The 15161-nt window shown below is 51.9% G+C and overlaps 1 protein-coding gene across 1 annotated transcript in view; it reads right to left on the bottom strand.

The window, feature by feature from the left end:
- LOC127912336 (ubiquitin-like modifier-activating enzyme 1) overlaps positions 1-15161 on the bottom strand; it is a 99293-nt gene that overhangs the window by 69784 nt on the left and 14348 nt on the right. The window contains 2 exon segments of the mRNA XM_052481254.1: positions 8540-8708; positions 13714-13772. Of these exon segments, the coding sequence (XP_052337214.1) occupies positions 8540-8708; positions 13714-13772 (228 nt within the window).

Below are 15161 nucleotides of genomic sequence, written 5' to 3'. Positions count from 1 at the left end.
GGGTCGGTAACAGAGACGGGGGTCGGTAACAGAGAGGGGGTCGGTAACAGAGACGGGGGTCGTTAACAGAGACGGGGTCGTAACAGAGACTGGGGTCGTTGACAGAGAGGGGGTCGGTAACAGAGACTGGGGTCGTTAACAGAGAGAGGGGGTCGGTTGACAGAGACGGGGTCGGTAACAGAGACGGGGGGTCGGTAACAGAGACGGGGGTCGTTAACAGAGACGGGGGTCGGTAACAGAGACGGGGGTCGGTAACAGAGACGGGGGTCGGTAACAGAGACGGGGGTCGTTGACAGAGACGGGGTCGGTGACAGAGACGGGGGTCGGTGACAGAGACGGGGGTCGGTAACAGAGACGGGGTCGTGACAGTAACAGAGACTGGGGTCGGTAACAGAGACGGGGTCGGTCGGTGAACAGAGACGGGGTCGTTAACAGAGACGGGGTCGGTAACAGAGACGGGGGTCGGTAACAGAGACGGGGGTCGGTAACAGAGACGGGGTCGGTAACAGAGACGGGGGTCGGTAACAGAGAGGGGGTCGGTAACAGAGAGGGGTCGGTAACAGAGGGGGGTCGTTAGAACAGGGGGGGTCGGTGACAGAGACGGGGGGTCGGTAACAGAGACGGGGGGTAACAGAGACGGGGTCGTTAACAGAGGGGTCGTAACAGAGACGGGGGGTCGGTAACAGAGACGGGGTCGGTAACAGAGATCGGTGACAGAGAGGGGTCGTTAACAGAGACGGGGTCGTTGACAGAGACTGGGGTCGGTGACAGAGACGGGGGTCGTTGACAGAGACGGGGTCGGTGACAGAGACGGGGGTCGTTAACAGAGACAGGGGGTCGGTAACAGAGACGGGGTCGGTAACAGAGACGGGGTCGTTGACAGAGACGGGGGGTCGTTAACAGAGACGGGGGGTCGTTGACAGAGACGGGGGTCGGTAACAGAGACGGGGTCGGTAACAGAGACGGGGTCGTTAACAGAGACGGGGGTTGACAGAGACGGGGTCGTGACAGAGACGGGGTCGGTAACAGAGACGGGGTCGTTGACAGAGACGGGGTCGTTAACAGAGACGGGGTCGTTAACAGAGACGGGGGGTCGTTAACAGAGACGGGGGTCGTTAACAGAGGGGGTCGGTAACAGATACGAGGTCGTTAACAGAGAGGGGGTCGTTAACAGAGAGGGGTCGGTAACAGATAGGGGTCGTTGACAGAGAGGGGGTCGGTAACAGAGACGGGGTCAGAGGGGTCGTTAACAGAGAGTAACAGAGACGGGGGGGTCGTTAACAGAGACGGGGTCGGTTAACAGAGACGGGGGGTCGTTGACAGAGGGGGTCGTTGACAGAGACGGGGGTCGGTACACAGAGACAGAGGGGTCGTTGACAGAGACGGGGTCGGTAACAGAGACGGGGTCGTTGACAGAGACGGGGGTCGTTGACAGAGACGGGGGGTGGGGTCGGTGACAGAGACGGGGTCGGTAACAGAGAGGGGGTCGGTGACAGAGACGGGGGGTCGGTAACAGAGACGGGGGTCGTTGACACAGACAGAGAGGGGGTCGTTAACAGAGACGGGGGTCGTTAACAGAGACGGGGGTCGGTAACAGAGAGGGGTCGTTAACAGAGAGGGGGTCGTTAACAGAGACGGGGGGTAACAGAGAGGGGTCGTTAACAGAGAGGGGTCGGTAACAGAGACGGGGTCGGTAACAGAGAGGGGGTCGGTAACAGAGACGGGGGTCGGTAACAGAGACGGGGGTCGGTAACAGAGACGGGGGTCGGTGACAGAGAGGGGGTCGGTAACAGAGGAGGGGGTCGGTAACAGAGAGGGGTCGTTAACAGAGACAGAGGGGGTCGGTAACAGAGACGGGGGTCGGTAACAGAGACGGGGGTCGGTAACAGAGACTGGGGGTCGTTAACAGAGACGGGGGTCGGTAACAGAGACGGGGGGGACGGGGTCGGTGACAGAGACGGGGTCGTTAACAGAGACGGGGGTCGTTGACAGAGACGGGGGGTCGTTAGACAGAGACGGGGTCGTAACAGAGACGGGGGTCGTTAACAGAGACGTTAACAGAGACGGGGGTCGTTAACAGAGACGGGGTCGTAACAGAGACGGGGGTGACAGAGACGGGGGTCGTTAACAGAGACGGGGTCGGTAACAGAGACGGGGTCGGTAACAGAGACGGGGGGTGACAGAGGGGGTCAGAGACGGGGGTCGTTAACAGAGAGGGGGTCGTTGACAGAGACAGAGACGGGGTCGGTAACAGAGACGGGGGTCGTTAACAGAGACGGGGTCGGTAACAGAGACGGGGTCGGGGTAACAGAGACGGGGTCGTTAACAGAGACGGGGTCGGTAACAGAGACGGGGTCGTTGACAGAGACGGGGTCGTTGACAGAGACGGGGTCGTTAACAGAGAGGGGGTCGTTAACAGAGAGGGGGGTAACAGAGACGGGGTCGGTGACAGAGACGGGGTCGTGACAGAGACGGGGTCGTTAACAGAGGGGGGTAACAGAGACTGGGGGTCGTAGACAGAGACGGGGTCGTTAACAGAGACGAGGGGTCGGTAACAGAGACGGGGTCGGTAACAGAGACGGGGTCGGTAACAGAGACGGGGGTCGTTAACAGAGACGGGGTCGGTAACAGAGACTGGGGGGTAACAGAGACGGTAACAGAGACGGGGGTCGGTGACAGAGACGGGGTCGGTGACAGAGACGGGGTCGGTAACAGAGACGGGGGTCGGTAACAGAGACGGGGTCGGTAACAGAGACGGGGTCGGTAACAGAGACGGGGTCGTTAACAGAGACGGGGTCGTTAACAGAGGGTAACAGAGACGGGGTCGGTAACAGAGACGGGGTCGGTGACAGAGACGGGGTCGGTGACAGAGACGGGGTGGGGTCGGGGGTCGGTGACAGAGACGGGGGTCGGTGACAGAGACGGGGACGTTGACAGAGAGGGGGTCGTTGACAGAGACGGGGGTCGTTAACAGAGAGGGGGTCGTTAACAGAGAGGGGGTTAACAGAGACGGGGTCGTTAACAGAGAGGGGGTCGTTAACAGAGACGGGGGGTCGTTAACAGAGGGGGGTCGTTAACAGAGACGGGGGTCGTTAACAGAGAGGGGTCGTTAACAGAGACGGGGGTCGTTAACAGAGACGGGGGTCGGTAACAGAGACGGGGGGTCGTTAACAGAGACGGGGGTCGTTAACAGAGACGGGGGGTCGGTAACAGAGAGGGGTCGGTAACAGAGACGGGGTCGTAACAGAGACGGGGGGTCGGTAACAGAGAGGGGTCGGTAACAGAGACGGGGTCGTGACAGAGACGGAATTCGGGGTCGTTAACAGAGAGGGGGTCGTTAACAGAGACGGGGGTCGTTAACAGAGACGGGGGTCGTAACAGAGAGGGGTCGTTAACAGAGACGGGGTCGTTAACAGAGACGGGGGGTAACAGAGACGGGGTAACAGAGACGTTGACAGGGGGTCGTTAACAGAGACGGGGTCGGTGACAGAGACGGGGTTGACAGAGACGGGGTCGGTAACAGAGACGGGGTCGTTAACAGAGACGGGGGTCGGTAACAGAGACGGGGTCGTTGACAGAGACGGGGTCGGTGACAGAGACGGGGGTCGTTGACAGAGACGGGGGTCGTTGACAGAGACGGGGTCGTTGACAGAGACGGGGTCGTTGACAGAGACGGGGGTCGTTGACAGAGAGGGGGTCGTTAACAGAGAGGGGGTCGTTAACAGAGACGGGGGTCGGTAACAGAGAGGGGGTCGTTAACAGAGACGGGGTCGTTAACAGAGACGGGGTCGGTAACACAGAGACGGGGTCGTTAACAGAGACGGGGGTCGTTAACAGAGACGGGGGTCGTTAACAGAGACGGGGTCGTTAACAGAGACGGGGGGTCGGTAACAGAGAGGGGTCGTTAACAGAGACGGGGTCGTTAACAGAGACGGGGGTCGTAAACAGAGACGGGGGGTGACAGAGACGGGGTCGGTGACAGAGACGGGGTCGTTGACAGAGACGGGGTCGTGCAACAGACGGGGGTCGGACAGAGGGGTCGGGGTTAACAGAGACGGGGTCGTTAACAGAGACGGGGGTCGTTAACAGAGACGGGGGTCGGTAACAGAGAGGGGGTCGGTAACAGAGAGGGGGTCGGTAACAGAGACGGGGGTAACAGAGACGGTAACAGAGAGACAGAGACGGGTCGTTGACAGAGGGGGTCGGTAACAGAGAGGGGGTCGGTAACAGAGACGGGGTCGTTAACAGAGACGGGGGTCGTTAACAGAGACGGGGTCGTTAACAGAGACGGGGTCGTTGACAGAGACGGGGTCGTTAACAGAGACGGGGTCGTTAACAGAGACGGGGGTCGTTAACAGAGACGGGGGTCGGTAACAGAGACGGGGGTCGGTAACAGAGACGGGGGTCGGTAACAGAGACGGGGGTCGTTAACAGAGACGGGGTCGGTAACAGAGACGGGGTCGGTAACAGAGACGGGGGTCGGTAACAGAGACGGGGTCGGTAACAGAGACGGGGGTCGGTGACAGAGACGGGGACGGGGGTGACAGAGACGGGGTCGGTAACAGAGACGGGGTCGGTAACAGAGACGGGGTCGTTAACAGAGACGGGGTCGTGACAGAGAACAGAGACGGGGGTCGGTAACAGAGACGGGGTCGTTGACAGAGACGGGGTCGTTGACAGAGACGGGGTCGGTGACAGAGACGGGGTCGTTGACAGAGACGGGGTCGTTGACAGAGACAGAGAGGGGGTCGTTGACAGAGACGGGGGGTAACAGAGACGGGGTAACAGAGACGGGGTCGTAACAGAGACGGGGGTCGTTAACAGAGAGGGGTCGGTAACAGAGACGGGGGTCGGTAACAGAGACAGAGGTGGTAACAGAGAGGGGGTCGGTAACAGAGACGGGGTCGTTAACAGAGAGGGGTAACAGTTAACAGAGACGGGGGTCGGGGGTAACAGAGAGGGGTCGTTAACAGAGACGGGGGTCGTAACAGAGACGTTGACAGAGGTCGTTGACAGAGAGGGGTCGGTAACAGAGACGGGGGTCGGTAACAGAGACGGGGTCGGTAACAGAGACGGGGGGTCGGTAACAGAGACGGGGGGTTAACAGAGACGGGGGGTTGACAGAGAGACAGGGGGGTCGGTGACAGAGACGGGGTCGTTAACAGAGACGGGGTCGTTACAGAGAGACGGGGGTCGGTAACAGAGAGGGGTCGTTAACAGAGAGGGGGTCGGTAACAGAGAGGGGGTCGGTAACAGAGACGGGGGTCGGTAACAGAGAGGGGGTCGGTAACAGAGACGGGGGCGTTAACAGAGACGGGGTCGTTAACAGAGACGGGGTCGGTAACAGAGACGGGGTCGTTGACAGGGGTCGTTAACAGAGACGGGGGGTCGTTAACAGAGACGGGGTCGTTGACAGAGAGGGGGTCGTAACAGAGAGACAGAGACGGGGGTCGTTAACAGAGACGGGGTCGTTGACAGAGACGGGGTCGTTGACAGAGACGGGGTCGTTGACAGAGACGGGGTCGTTAACAGAGAGGGGGTCGTTAACAGTTAACAGAGAGGGGGTCGTTGACAGAGACGTTAACAGGGGTCGTAACAGAGACGGGGTCGTTAACAGAGACGGGGTCGTTAACAGAGACGGGGGGTCGGTAACAGAGACGGGGTCGGTAACAGAGACGGGGGTCGGTAACAGAGACGGGGGTCGTTGACAGAGACGGGGGTCGGTGACAGAGACGGGGTCGTTGACAGAGACGGGGGGGTCGTCGTTAACAGAGACGGGGTCGGTAACAGAGACGGGGGTCGGTAACAGAGACGGGGTCGTTAACAGAGACGGGGGTCGGTAACAGAGACGGGGGTAACAGAGACGGTAACAGAGGGGGGTCGGTAACAGAGACGGGGTCGGTAACAGAGACGGGGTCGGTGACAGAGACGGGGGTCGGTAACAGAGACAGAGGGGGTCGGTGACAGAGACGGGGTCGTTAACAGAGACGGGGTCGTAACAGAGACGGGGTCGGTAACAGAGACGGGGGTCGTTAACAGAGACGAGACAGGGGTCGTTAACAGAGACGGGGTCGTAACAGAGACGGGGGTCGGTAACAGAGAGGGGGGGTCGGTAACAGAGTAACAGAGAGGGGGTCGGTAACAGAGACGGGGTCGGTAACAGAGACAGGGGGTCGTTAACAGAGAGGGGTCGGTAACAGAGAGGGGGTCGTTGACAGAGACAGAGGGGGGTCGGTAACAGAGAGGGGGACAGAGGGGGGTCGTTAACAGAGACGGGGGTCGGTAACAGAGACGGGGTCGTTAACAGAGAGGGGTCGTTAACAGAGAGGGGTCGTTAACAGAGACGGGGTCGTTAACAGAGAGGGGGTCGGTAACAGAGAGAGGGTCGTTAACAGAGAGGGGGTGGTTAACAGAGACGGGGGTGGTTAACAGAGACGGGGTCGTTAACAGAGACGGGGTCGGTGACAGAGACTGCAACAGAGACGGGGTCGGTAACAGAGACGGGGGTCGTTAACAGAGACGGGGGGTCGTTAACAGAGACGGGGGTCGTTAACAGAGACGGGGTCGTTAACAGAGAGGGGGTCGGTAACAGAGACGGGGTCGGTAACAGAGACAACAGAGACGGGGGTCGTTAACAGAGACGGGGGTCGTTAACAGAGACGGGGTCGGTAACAGAGAGGGGTCGGTTAACAGAGACGGGGTCGGTAACAGAGACGGGGGTCGTATAACAGAGACGGGGTCGTTAACAGAGACGGGGGTAACAGAGAGGGGGTCGGTAACAGAGACGGGGGGTCGGTGTTAACAGAGGGGGTCGTTAACAGAGACGGGGGTCGTTAACAGAGAGGGGGTCGTTAACAGAGACGGGGGTCGTTAACAGAGAGGGGGGTCGGTAACAGAGACGGGGGTCGGTAACAGAGACGGGGGTCGGTAACAGAGGGGGTCGGTAACAGAGACGGGGGTCGTTAACAGAGACGGGGTGGAATAACAGAGAGGGGGTAACAGAGACGGGGTCGTTAACAGAGACGGGGGTGGTAACAGAGAGGGGGGTGGTTAACAGAGACGGGGTCGTGACAGAGACAGACGGGGGGTCGGTAACAGAGACGGGGTGGTTAACAGAGACGGGGGGTCGGTAACAGAGAGGGGGTCGTTAACAGAGACGGGGGTCGGTAACAGAGAGGGGGTCGGTAACAGAGACGGGGGTCGGTAACAGAGAGGGGGGCGGTAACAGAGGGGGGTCGTTAACAGAGACGGGGTCGGTAACAGAGACGGGGTCGGTAACAGAGACTGGAGGTCGGTAACAGAGACGGGGGTCGGTAACAGAGACGGGGTATTAACAGAGACGGGGGTTAACAGAGACGGGGGTCGGTAACAGAGACGGGGTTTTTAACAGAGACGGGGGGTCGTTAACAGAGACGGGGGTCGGTAACAGAGAGGGGGTCGGTAACAGAGAGGGGGTCGGTAACAGAGACGGGGGTCGTTGACAGAGACGGGGGGTCGGTGACAGAGAGGGGGGTTAACAGAGAGGGGGTCGGTAACAGAGAGGGGGTCGGTAACAGAGACGGGGTCGTTAACAGAGACGGGGGTCGTTAACAGAGACGGGGTCGGTAACAGAGACGGGGGTCGGTAACAGAGACGGGGGTCGTTGACAGAGACGGGGTCGGTAACAGAGACGGGGGTCGTTAACAGAGACGGGGGTCGTTGACAGAGACGGGGGTCGTTGACAGAGACGGGGGGTCGTTAACAGAGACGGGGTCGTTAACAGAGACGGGGGGTCGTTAACAGAGACGGGGGTCGTTAACAGAGACGGGGGTCGTTAACAGAGACGGGGGTCGTTAACAGAGACGGGGTCGTTGACAGAGAGGGGGTCGTTAACAGAGAGGGGGTCGTTAACAGAGACGGGGGTCGTTAACAGAGACGGGGGTCGGGGGTTAACAGAGACGGGGGTCGGTGACAGAGACGGGGTCGGTAACAGAGACGGGGTCGGTGACAGAACAGAGGGGGTCGTTGACAGAGACGGGGGTCGTTAACAGAGACGGGGTCGGTGACAGAGACGGGGTCGTTAACAGAGACGGGGTAACAGAGACGGGGGCCGGTAACAGAGACGGGGGGTAACAGAGGTAACAGAGACGGGGGTCGTGTAACAGAGACGGGGTCGGTAACAGAGACGGGGTCGGTAACAGAGACGGGGTCGTTAACAGAGACGGGGTCGGTAACAGAGACGGGGTCGTTAACAGAGAGGGGGTCGGTAACAGAGACGGGGTCGGTGACAGAGACTGGGGTCGTTGACAGAGAGAGGGTCGTTGACAGAGAGAGGGTCGTTAACAGAGACGGGGGTCGTTAACAGAGACGGGGGTCGTTAACAGAGACGGGGGCGGGTGACAGAGACGGGGGTCGTTAACAGAGACGGGGGTCGGTAACAGAGAGGGGTCCTCTTCTCTCAGGTGGAACTAACGGAAACTAACAACATGATCCAAACAATATCATCTTGACCTGAGCTGAGCATGCCCAAAGAGAAGCTCCACAAACACACATCACGTACCTGTGAGGAGAGGTCTCTCCACTCGGCCTGTCCCTGGTCGTGCAGGGTGACACTCTTCACTCCTCCTAGGATGACGTTCTTAGCGATCTCCACGCCCAGCCCTCTCAGCCCTGAGACCAGGACGTTGGAGCTCTGCATGCGCTTCATAGCATCATGGCCCAACACGTAGCTATGGAGGAGAGAATACAGGCTTTATAAGACTACATAACACCTCTATAACACTACGTCAGCCCTGAGACCAGGATGTTGGAGCTCTACGGAGAGAGACCAGAGCTGTGTTCAAATACTCACACTAATATTATATATAAAAAATAATATATATAGTATAGTACTATTTGTGAAGTAAATTGAGCATATAGTATGGATATAGTTAGCATGACAAAAGTTTCCGGACATTGTACAATATTCTCCAAAATATGTAGTACACACGCAGTGGACACTATTTCTATGCTTTTTGGGCCCATAATGCAACTCTTCAGAAAATGGGTGTGGCTTCACATCATTTTAGGATTTGACGAAAATATGCAGCCGAAGTCCAAAGAGAGAGAATACAAATTCATTGCTTAACTTCTTAAGGTATAGGGGGCAGCATTTTCACTTTTGGATAAATAGCATGCCCAATTTCAACTTCCTGCTACTCATGCCAAGAATATAAGATATGCATATTATTAGTAATTTGGATAGAAAAAAACCTCTGAATTTTCTACAACTGTTTGAATCATGTCTGTATAACAGAACTTATGTAGCAGGCAAAACCCTGAGGACTAACCGTTCAGGGAGTTCTGGGAAACGATATTTCTGAGGAACCTGTTTTTAGTTCCTACCTCTTCCACTGGATGTCACCAGTCTTTGGAATTTGGTTGAGGTTATTCCTTTGTGTAATGAAGAAGTATGGCCATCTAGACATTTAACTAGGAACTGCGTAACACTGTTGAGAGTTGCATAAGACTTGAAAAGTAGCGTTAGTTTCCTCTCGTCTTCTACTGAAAACAGACAGACCCGTCTTCAATTTGATCGATTACTAACGTTTAAAAATACCTGAAGTTGTAATACAAAAGTAGTTTGAAATGTTTTGGCAAAGTTTACAGGCAACTTTTGAGATATTTTGTAGTGACGTTGCGCAATCTGGAAGCTGTTTTTTTCTGGATCAAATTCGCAGAATAAATGGACATTTTGGATATATATGGACGGAATTAATCGAACAAAAGGGACATTTGTGATGTTTATGGGACATATTGGAGTGCCAACAAAAGAAGCTCGTCAAAGGTAAGGCATGATTTATATTTTATTTCTGCGTTTTGTGTCGCGCCTGCAGTATGTTAGCTACGCTGTCCTTATGAACCACATAGCATATCATTACAGCAGTATGTACTGGTATGTTAGTTAGCTGTCCTTATGAACCACATAGCATATCATTACAGCAGTATGTACTGGTATGTTAGTTAGCTACGCTGTCCTTATGAACCACATAGCATATCATTACAGCAGTATGTACTGGTATGTTAGCTACGCTGTCCTTATGAACCACATAGCATATCATTACAGCAGTATGTACTGGTATGTTAGTTAGCTACGCTGTCCTTATGAACCACATAGCATATCATTACAGCAGTATGTACTGGTATGTTAGTTAGCTACGCTGTCCTTATGAACCACATAGCATATCATTACAGCAGTATGTACTGGTATGTTAGTTAGCTACGCTGTCCTTATGAACCACATAGCATATCATTACAGCAGTATGTACTGGTATGTTAGTTAGCTACGCTGTCCTTGTGAACCACATAGCATATCATTACAGCAGTATGTACTGGTATGTTAGTTAGCTACGCTGTCCTTATGAACCACATAGCATATCATTACAGCAGTATGTACTGGTATGTTAGTTAGCTGTCCTTATGAACCACATAGCATATCATTACAGCAGTATGTACTGGTATGTTAGCTACGCTGTCCTTATGAACCACATAGCATATCATTACAGCAGTATGTACTGGTATGTTAGTTAGCTACGCTGTCCTTGTGAACCACATAGCATATCATTACAGCAGTATGTACTGGTATGTTAGTTAGCTACGCTGTCCTTATGAACCACATAGCATATCATTACAGCAGTATGTACTGGTATGTTAGTTAGCTACGCTGTCCTTATGAACCACATAGCATATCATTACAGCAGTATGTACTGGTATGTTAGTTAGCTACACTGTCCTTATGAACCACATAGCATATCATTACAGCAGTATGTACTGGTATGTTAGTTAGCTACGCTGTCCTTATGAACCACATAGCATATCATTACAGCAGTATGTACTGGTATGTTAGTTAGCTACGCTGTCCTTATGAACCACATAGCATATCATTACAGTAGTATGTACTGGTATGTTAGTTAGCTACGCTGTCCTTATGAACCACATAGCATATCATTACAGCAGTATGTACTGGTATGTTAGTTAGCTGTCCTTATGAACCACATAGCATATCATTACAGCAGTATGTACTGGTATGTTAGTTAGCTGTCCTTATGCTGTCCTTATGAACCACATAGCATATCATTACAGCAGTATGTACTGGTATGTTAGTTAGCTACGCTCCTTATGTACTGGTATGTTGTCCTGTTATGAACCACATAGCATATCATTACAGCAGTATGTACTGGTATGTTAGTTAGCTACGCTGTCCTTATGAACCACATAGCATATCATTACAGCAGTATGTACTGGTATGTTAGTTAGCTACGCTGTCCTTATGAACCACATAGCATATCATTACAGCAGTATGTACTGGTATGTTAGTTAGCTACGCTGTCCTTATGAACCACATAGCATATCATTACAGCAGTATGTACTGGTATGTTAGCTACGCTGTTAGCATATCATTACAGCAGTATGTACTGGTATGTTAGTTGTACGCTGTCCTTATGAACCACATAGCATATCATTACAGCAGTATGTACTGGTATGTTAGCTACACTGTCCTTATGAACCACATAGCATATCATTACAGCAGTATGTACTGGTATGTTAGTTAGCTACGCTGTCCTTATGAACCGCATAGCATATCATTACAGCAGTATGTACTGGTATGTTAGTTAGCTACGCTGTCCTTATGAACCACATAGCATATCATTACAGCAGTATGTACTGGTATGTTAGTTAGCTACGCTGTCCTTATGAACCACATAGCATATCATTACAGCAGTATGTACTGGTATGTTAGTTAGCTGTCCTTATGAACCACATAGCATATCATTACAGCAGTATGTACTGGTATGTTAGTTAGCTACGCTGTCCTTATGAACCCCATAGCATATCATTACAGCAGTATGTACTGGTATGTTAGCTACTGTCCTTATGTCCTTATGAACCACATAGCATATCATTACAGCAGTATGTACTGGTATGTTAGTTAGCTACGCTGTCCTTATGAACCACATAGCATATCATTACAGCAGTATGTACTGGTATGTTAGTTAGCTACGCTGTCCTTATGAACCACATAGCATATCATTACAGCAGTATGTACTGGTATGTTAGTTAGCTGTCCTTATGAACCACATAGCATATCATTACAGCAGTATGTACTGGTATGTTAGTTAGCTACGCTGTCCTTATGAACCACATAGCATATCATTACAGCAGTATGTACTGGTATGTTAGTTAGCTGTCCTTATGAACCACATAGCATATCATTACAGCAGTATGTACTGGTATGTTAGTTAGCTACGCTGTCCTTACAGCAGTATGTACTGGTATGTTAGTTAGCTGTCCTTATGAACCACATAGCATATCATTACAGCAGTATGTACTGGTATGTTAGTTAGCTACGCTGTCCTTGTGAACCGCATAGCATATCATTACAGCAGTATGTACTGGTATGTTAGTTAGCATATCATTACACGCTGTCCTTGTGAACCACATAGCATATCATTACAGCAGTATGTACTGGTATGTTAGTTAGCTACGCTGTCCTTATGAACCACATAGCATATCATTACAGCAGTATGTACTGGTATGTTAGTTAGCTACGCTGTCCTTATGAACCACATAGCATATCATTACAGCAGTATGTACTGGTATGTTAGTTAGCTGTCCTTATGAACCACATAGCATATCATTACAGCAGTATGTACTGGTATGTTAGTTAGCTGTCCTTATGAACCACATAGCATATCATTACAGCAGTATGTACTGGTATGTTAGTTAGCTACGCTGTCCTTGTGAACCACATAGCATATCATTACAGCAGTATGTACTGGTATGTTAGTTAGCTGTCCTTATGAACCGCATAGCATATCATTACAGCAGTATGTACTGGTATGTTAGTTAGCTACGCTGTCCTTGTGAACCGCATAGCATATCATTACAGCAGTATGTACTGGTATGTTAGTTAGCTACGCTGTCCTTGTGAACCACATAGCATATCATTACAGCAGTATGTACTGGTATGTTAGTTAGCTACGCTGTCCTTATGAACCACATAGCATATCATTACAGCAGTATGTACTGGTATGTTAGTTAGCTACGCTGTCCTTGTGAACCACATAGCATATCATTACAGCAGTATGTACTGGTATGTTAGTTAGCTGTCCTTATGAACCACATAGCATATCATTACAGCAGTATGTACTGGTATGTTAGTTAGCTGTCCTTATGAACCACATAGCATATCATTACAGCAGTATGTACTGGTATGTTAGTTAGCTGTCCTTATGAACCACATAGCATATCATTACAGCAGTATGTACTGGTATGTTAGTTAGCTGTCCTTATGAACCACATAGCATATCATTACAGCAGTATGTACTGGTATGTTAGTTAGCTACGCTGTCCTTATGAACCACATAGCATATCATTACAGCAGTATGCCAGTATATTAACTATATGCTGTATGCTAACTTCCCAACTACCCACAGTTTATTGACTCAATTATTCCCGTCATTCTTAGCTTAGCGGTACAGTCATAGTGCGTTCTCAATGGACATTCAGGTGCTTTCGTAAATTCACTCTGGTCTGAGTGTACCAGAGAGTAGAAGAATAACTGATGAATGTCCCAACGCTCAACACCCGTTGTCAGTAAACATCGGCCAAAAAATGCATAATTAAATTGTTGCCTGCAGCAGTTCGTCACCAACGCTCTGGGTAACATTCAAGGGTTATAGATATGGTACTTACAGCTGTCTGGAGTACAGGCCTTCATCGATCTCAGCATCATTGCCATTCTTAGCCATGCCCTGGAGAACAACAGGAGTGAGAACCAGTCAAACTAACCCAGCAGTATGAGAGACAGTTCAGTTGTGACAGACATAGAAGACAAACAGTGTGTGTGTGTGTGTGTGTACGTACGTTGGAGGGTGTGTGAGACAGTTCAGTTCTGACAGAGTTAGAGGAGGAGCAGTGTGTGTGTGTGTGTGTGTGTGTGTGTGTGTGTGTGTGTGTGTGTGTGTGTGTGTGTGTACGTACGTTGGAGGTGTGTGAGACAGTTCAGTTCTGACAGAGTTAGAGGAGGAGCAGTGTGTGTGTGTGTGTGTGTGTGTGTGTGAGACAGTTCAGTTCTGACAGAGTTAGAGGAGGAGCAGTGTGTGTGTGTGTGTGTGTGCGTTGGAGGGTGTGTGAGACAGTTCAGTTCTGACAGAGTTAGAGGAGGAGCAGTGTGTGTGTGTGTGTGTGTGTACGTACGTTGGAGGGTGTGTGAGACAGTTCAGTTCTGACAGAGTTAGAGGAGGAGCAGTGTGTGTGTGTGTGTGTGTGTGTGTACGTACGTTGGAGGGTGTGTGAGACAGTTCAGTTCTGACAGAGTTAGAGGAGGAGCAGTGTGTGTGTGTGTGTGTGTGTGTACGTACGTTGGAGGGTGTGTGAGACAGTTCAGTTCTGACAGAGTTAGAGGAGGAGCAGTGTGTGTGTGTGTGTGTGTGTGTGTGTGTACGTACGTTGGAGGGTGTGTGAGACAGTTCAGTTCTGACAGAGTTAGAGGAGGAGCAGTGTGTGTGTGTGTGTGTGTGTGTGTGTGTGTGTGTACGTGCGTTGGAGGGTGTGTGAGACAGTTCAGTTCTGACAGAGATAGAGGAGGAGCAGTGTGTGTGTGTGTGTGTGTGTGTGTACGTACGTTGGAGGGTGTGTGAGACAGTTCAGTTCTGACAGAGTTAGAGGAGGAGCAGTGTGTGTGTGTGTGTGTGTGTGTGTGTGTGTGTACGTACGTTGGAGGGTGTGTGAGACAGTTCAGTTCTGACAGAGTTAGAGGAGGAGCAGTGTGTGTGTGTGTGTGTGTGTGTACGTACGTTGGAGGGTGTGTGAGACAGTTCAGTTCTGACAGAGTTAGAGGAGGAGCAGTGTGTGTGTGTGTGTGTGTGTGTGTACGTACGTTGGAGGGTGTGTGAGACAGTTCAGTTCTGACAGAGTTAGAGGAGGTGTGTGTGTGTGTGTGTGTGTGTGTGTGTGTACGTACGTTGGAGGGTGTGTGAGACAGTTCAGTTCTGACAGAGTTAGAGGAGGAGCAGTGTGTCTGTGTGTGTGTGTGTGTGTGTGTACGTACGTTGGAGGGTGTGTGAGACAGTTCAGTTCTGACAGAGTTAGAGGAGGAGCAGTGTGTGTGTGTGTGTGTGTACGTACGTTGGAGGGTGTGT

This window comes from Oncorhynchus keta, chromosome 27 (assembly GCF_023373465.1).
Source record: "Oncorhynchus keta strain PuntledgeMale-10-30-2019 chromosome 27, Oket_V2, whole genome shotgun sequence".
NCBI lineage: Eukaryota > Metazoa > Chordata > Actinopteri > Salmoniformes > Salmonidae > Oncorhynchus > Oncorhynchus keta.
The sequence above is the reverse complement of the archived record's forward strand: the minus strand, read 5'-3'. Positions and strand labels throughout refer to the sequence as shown.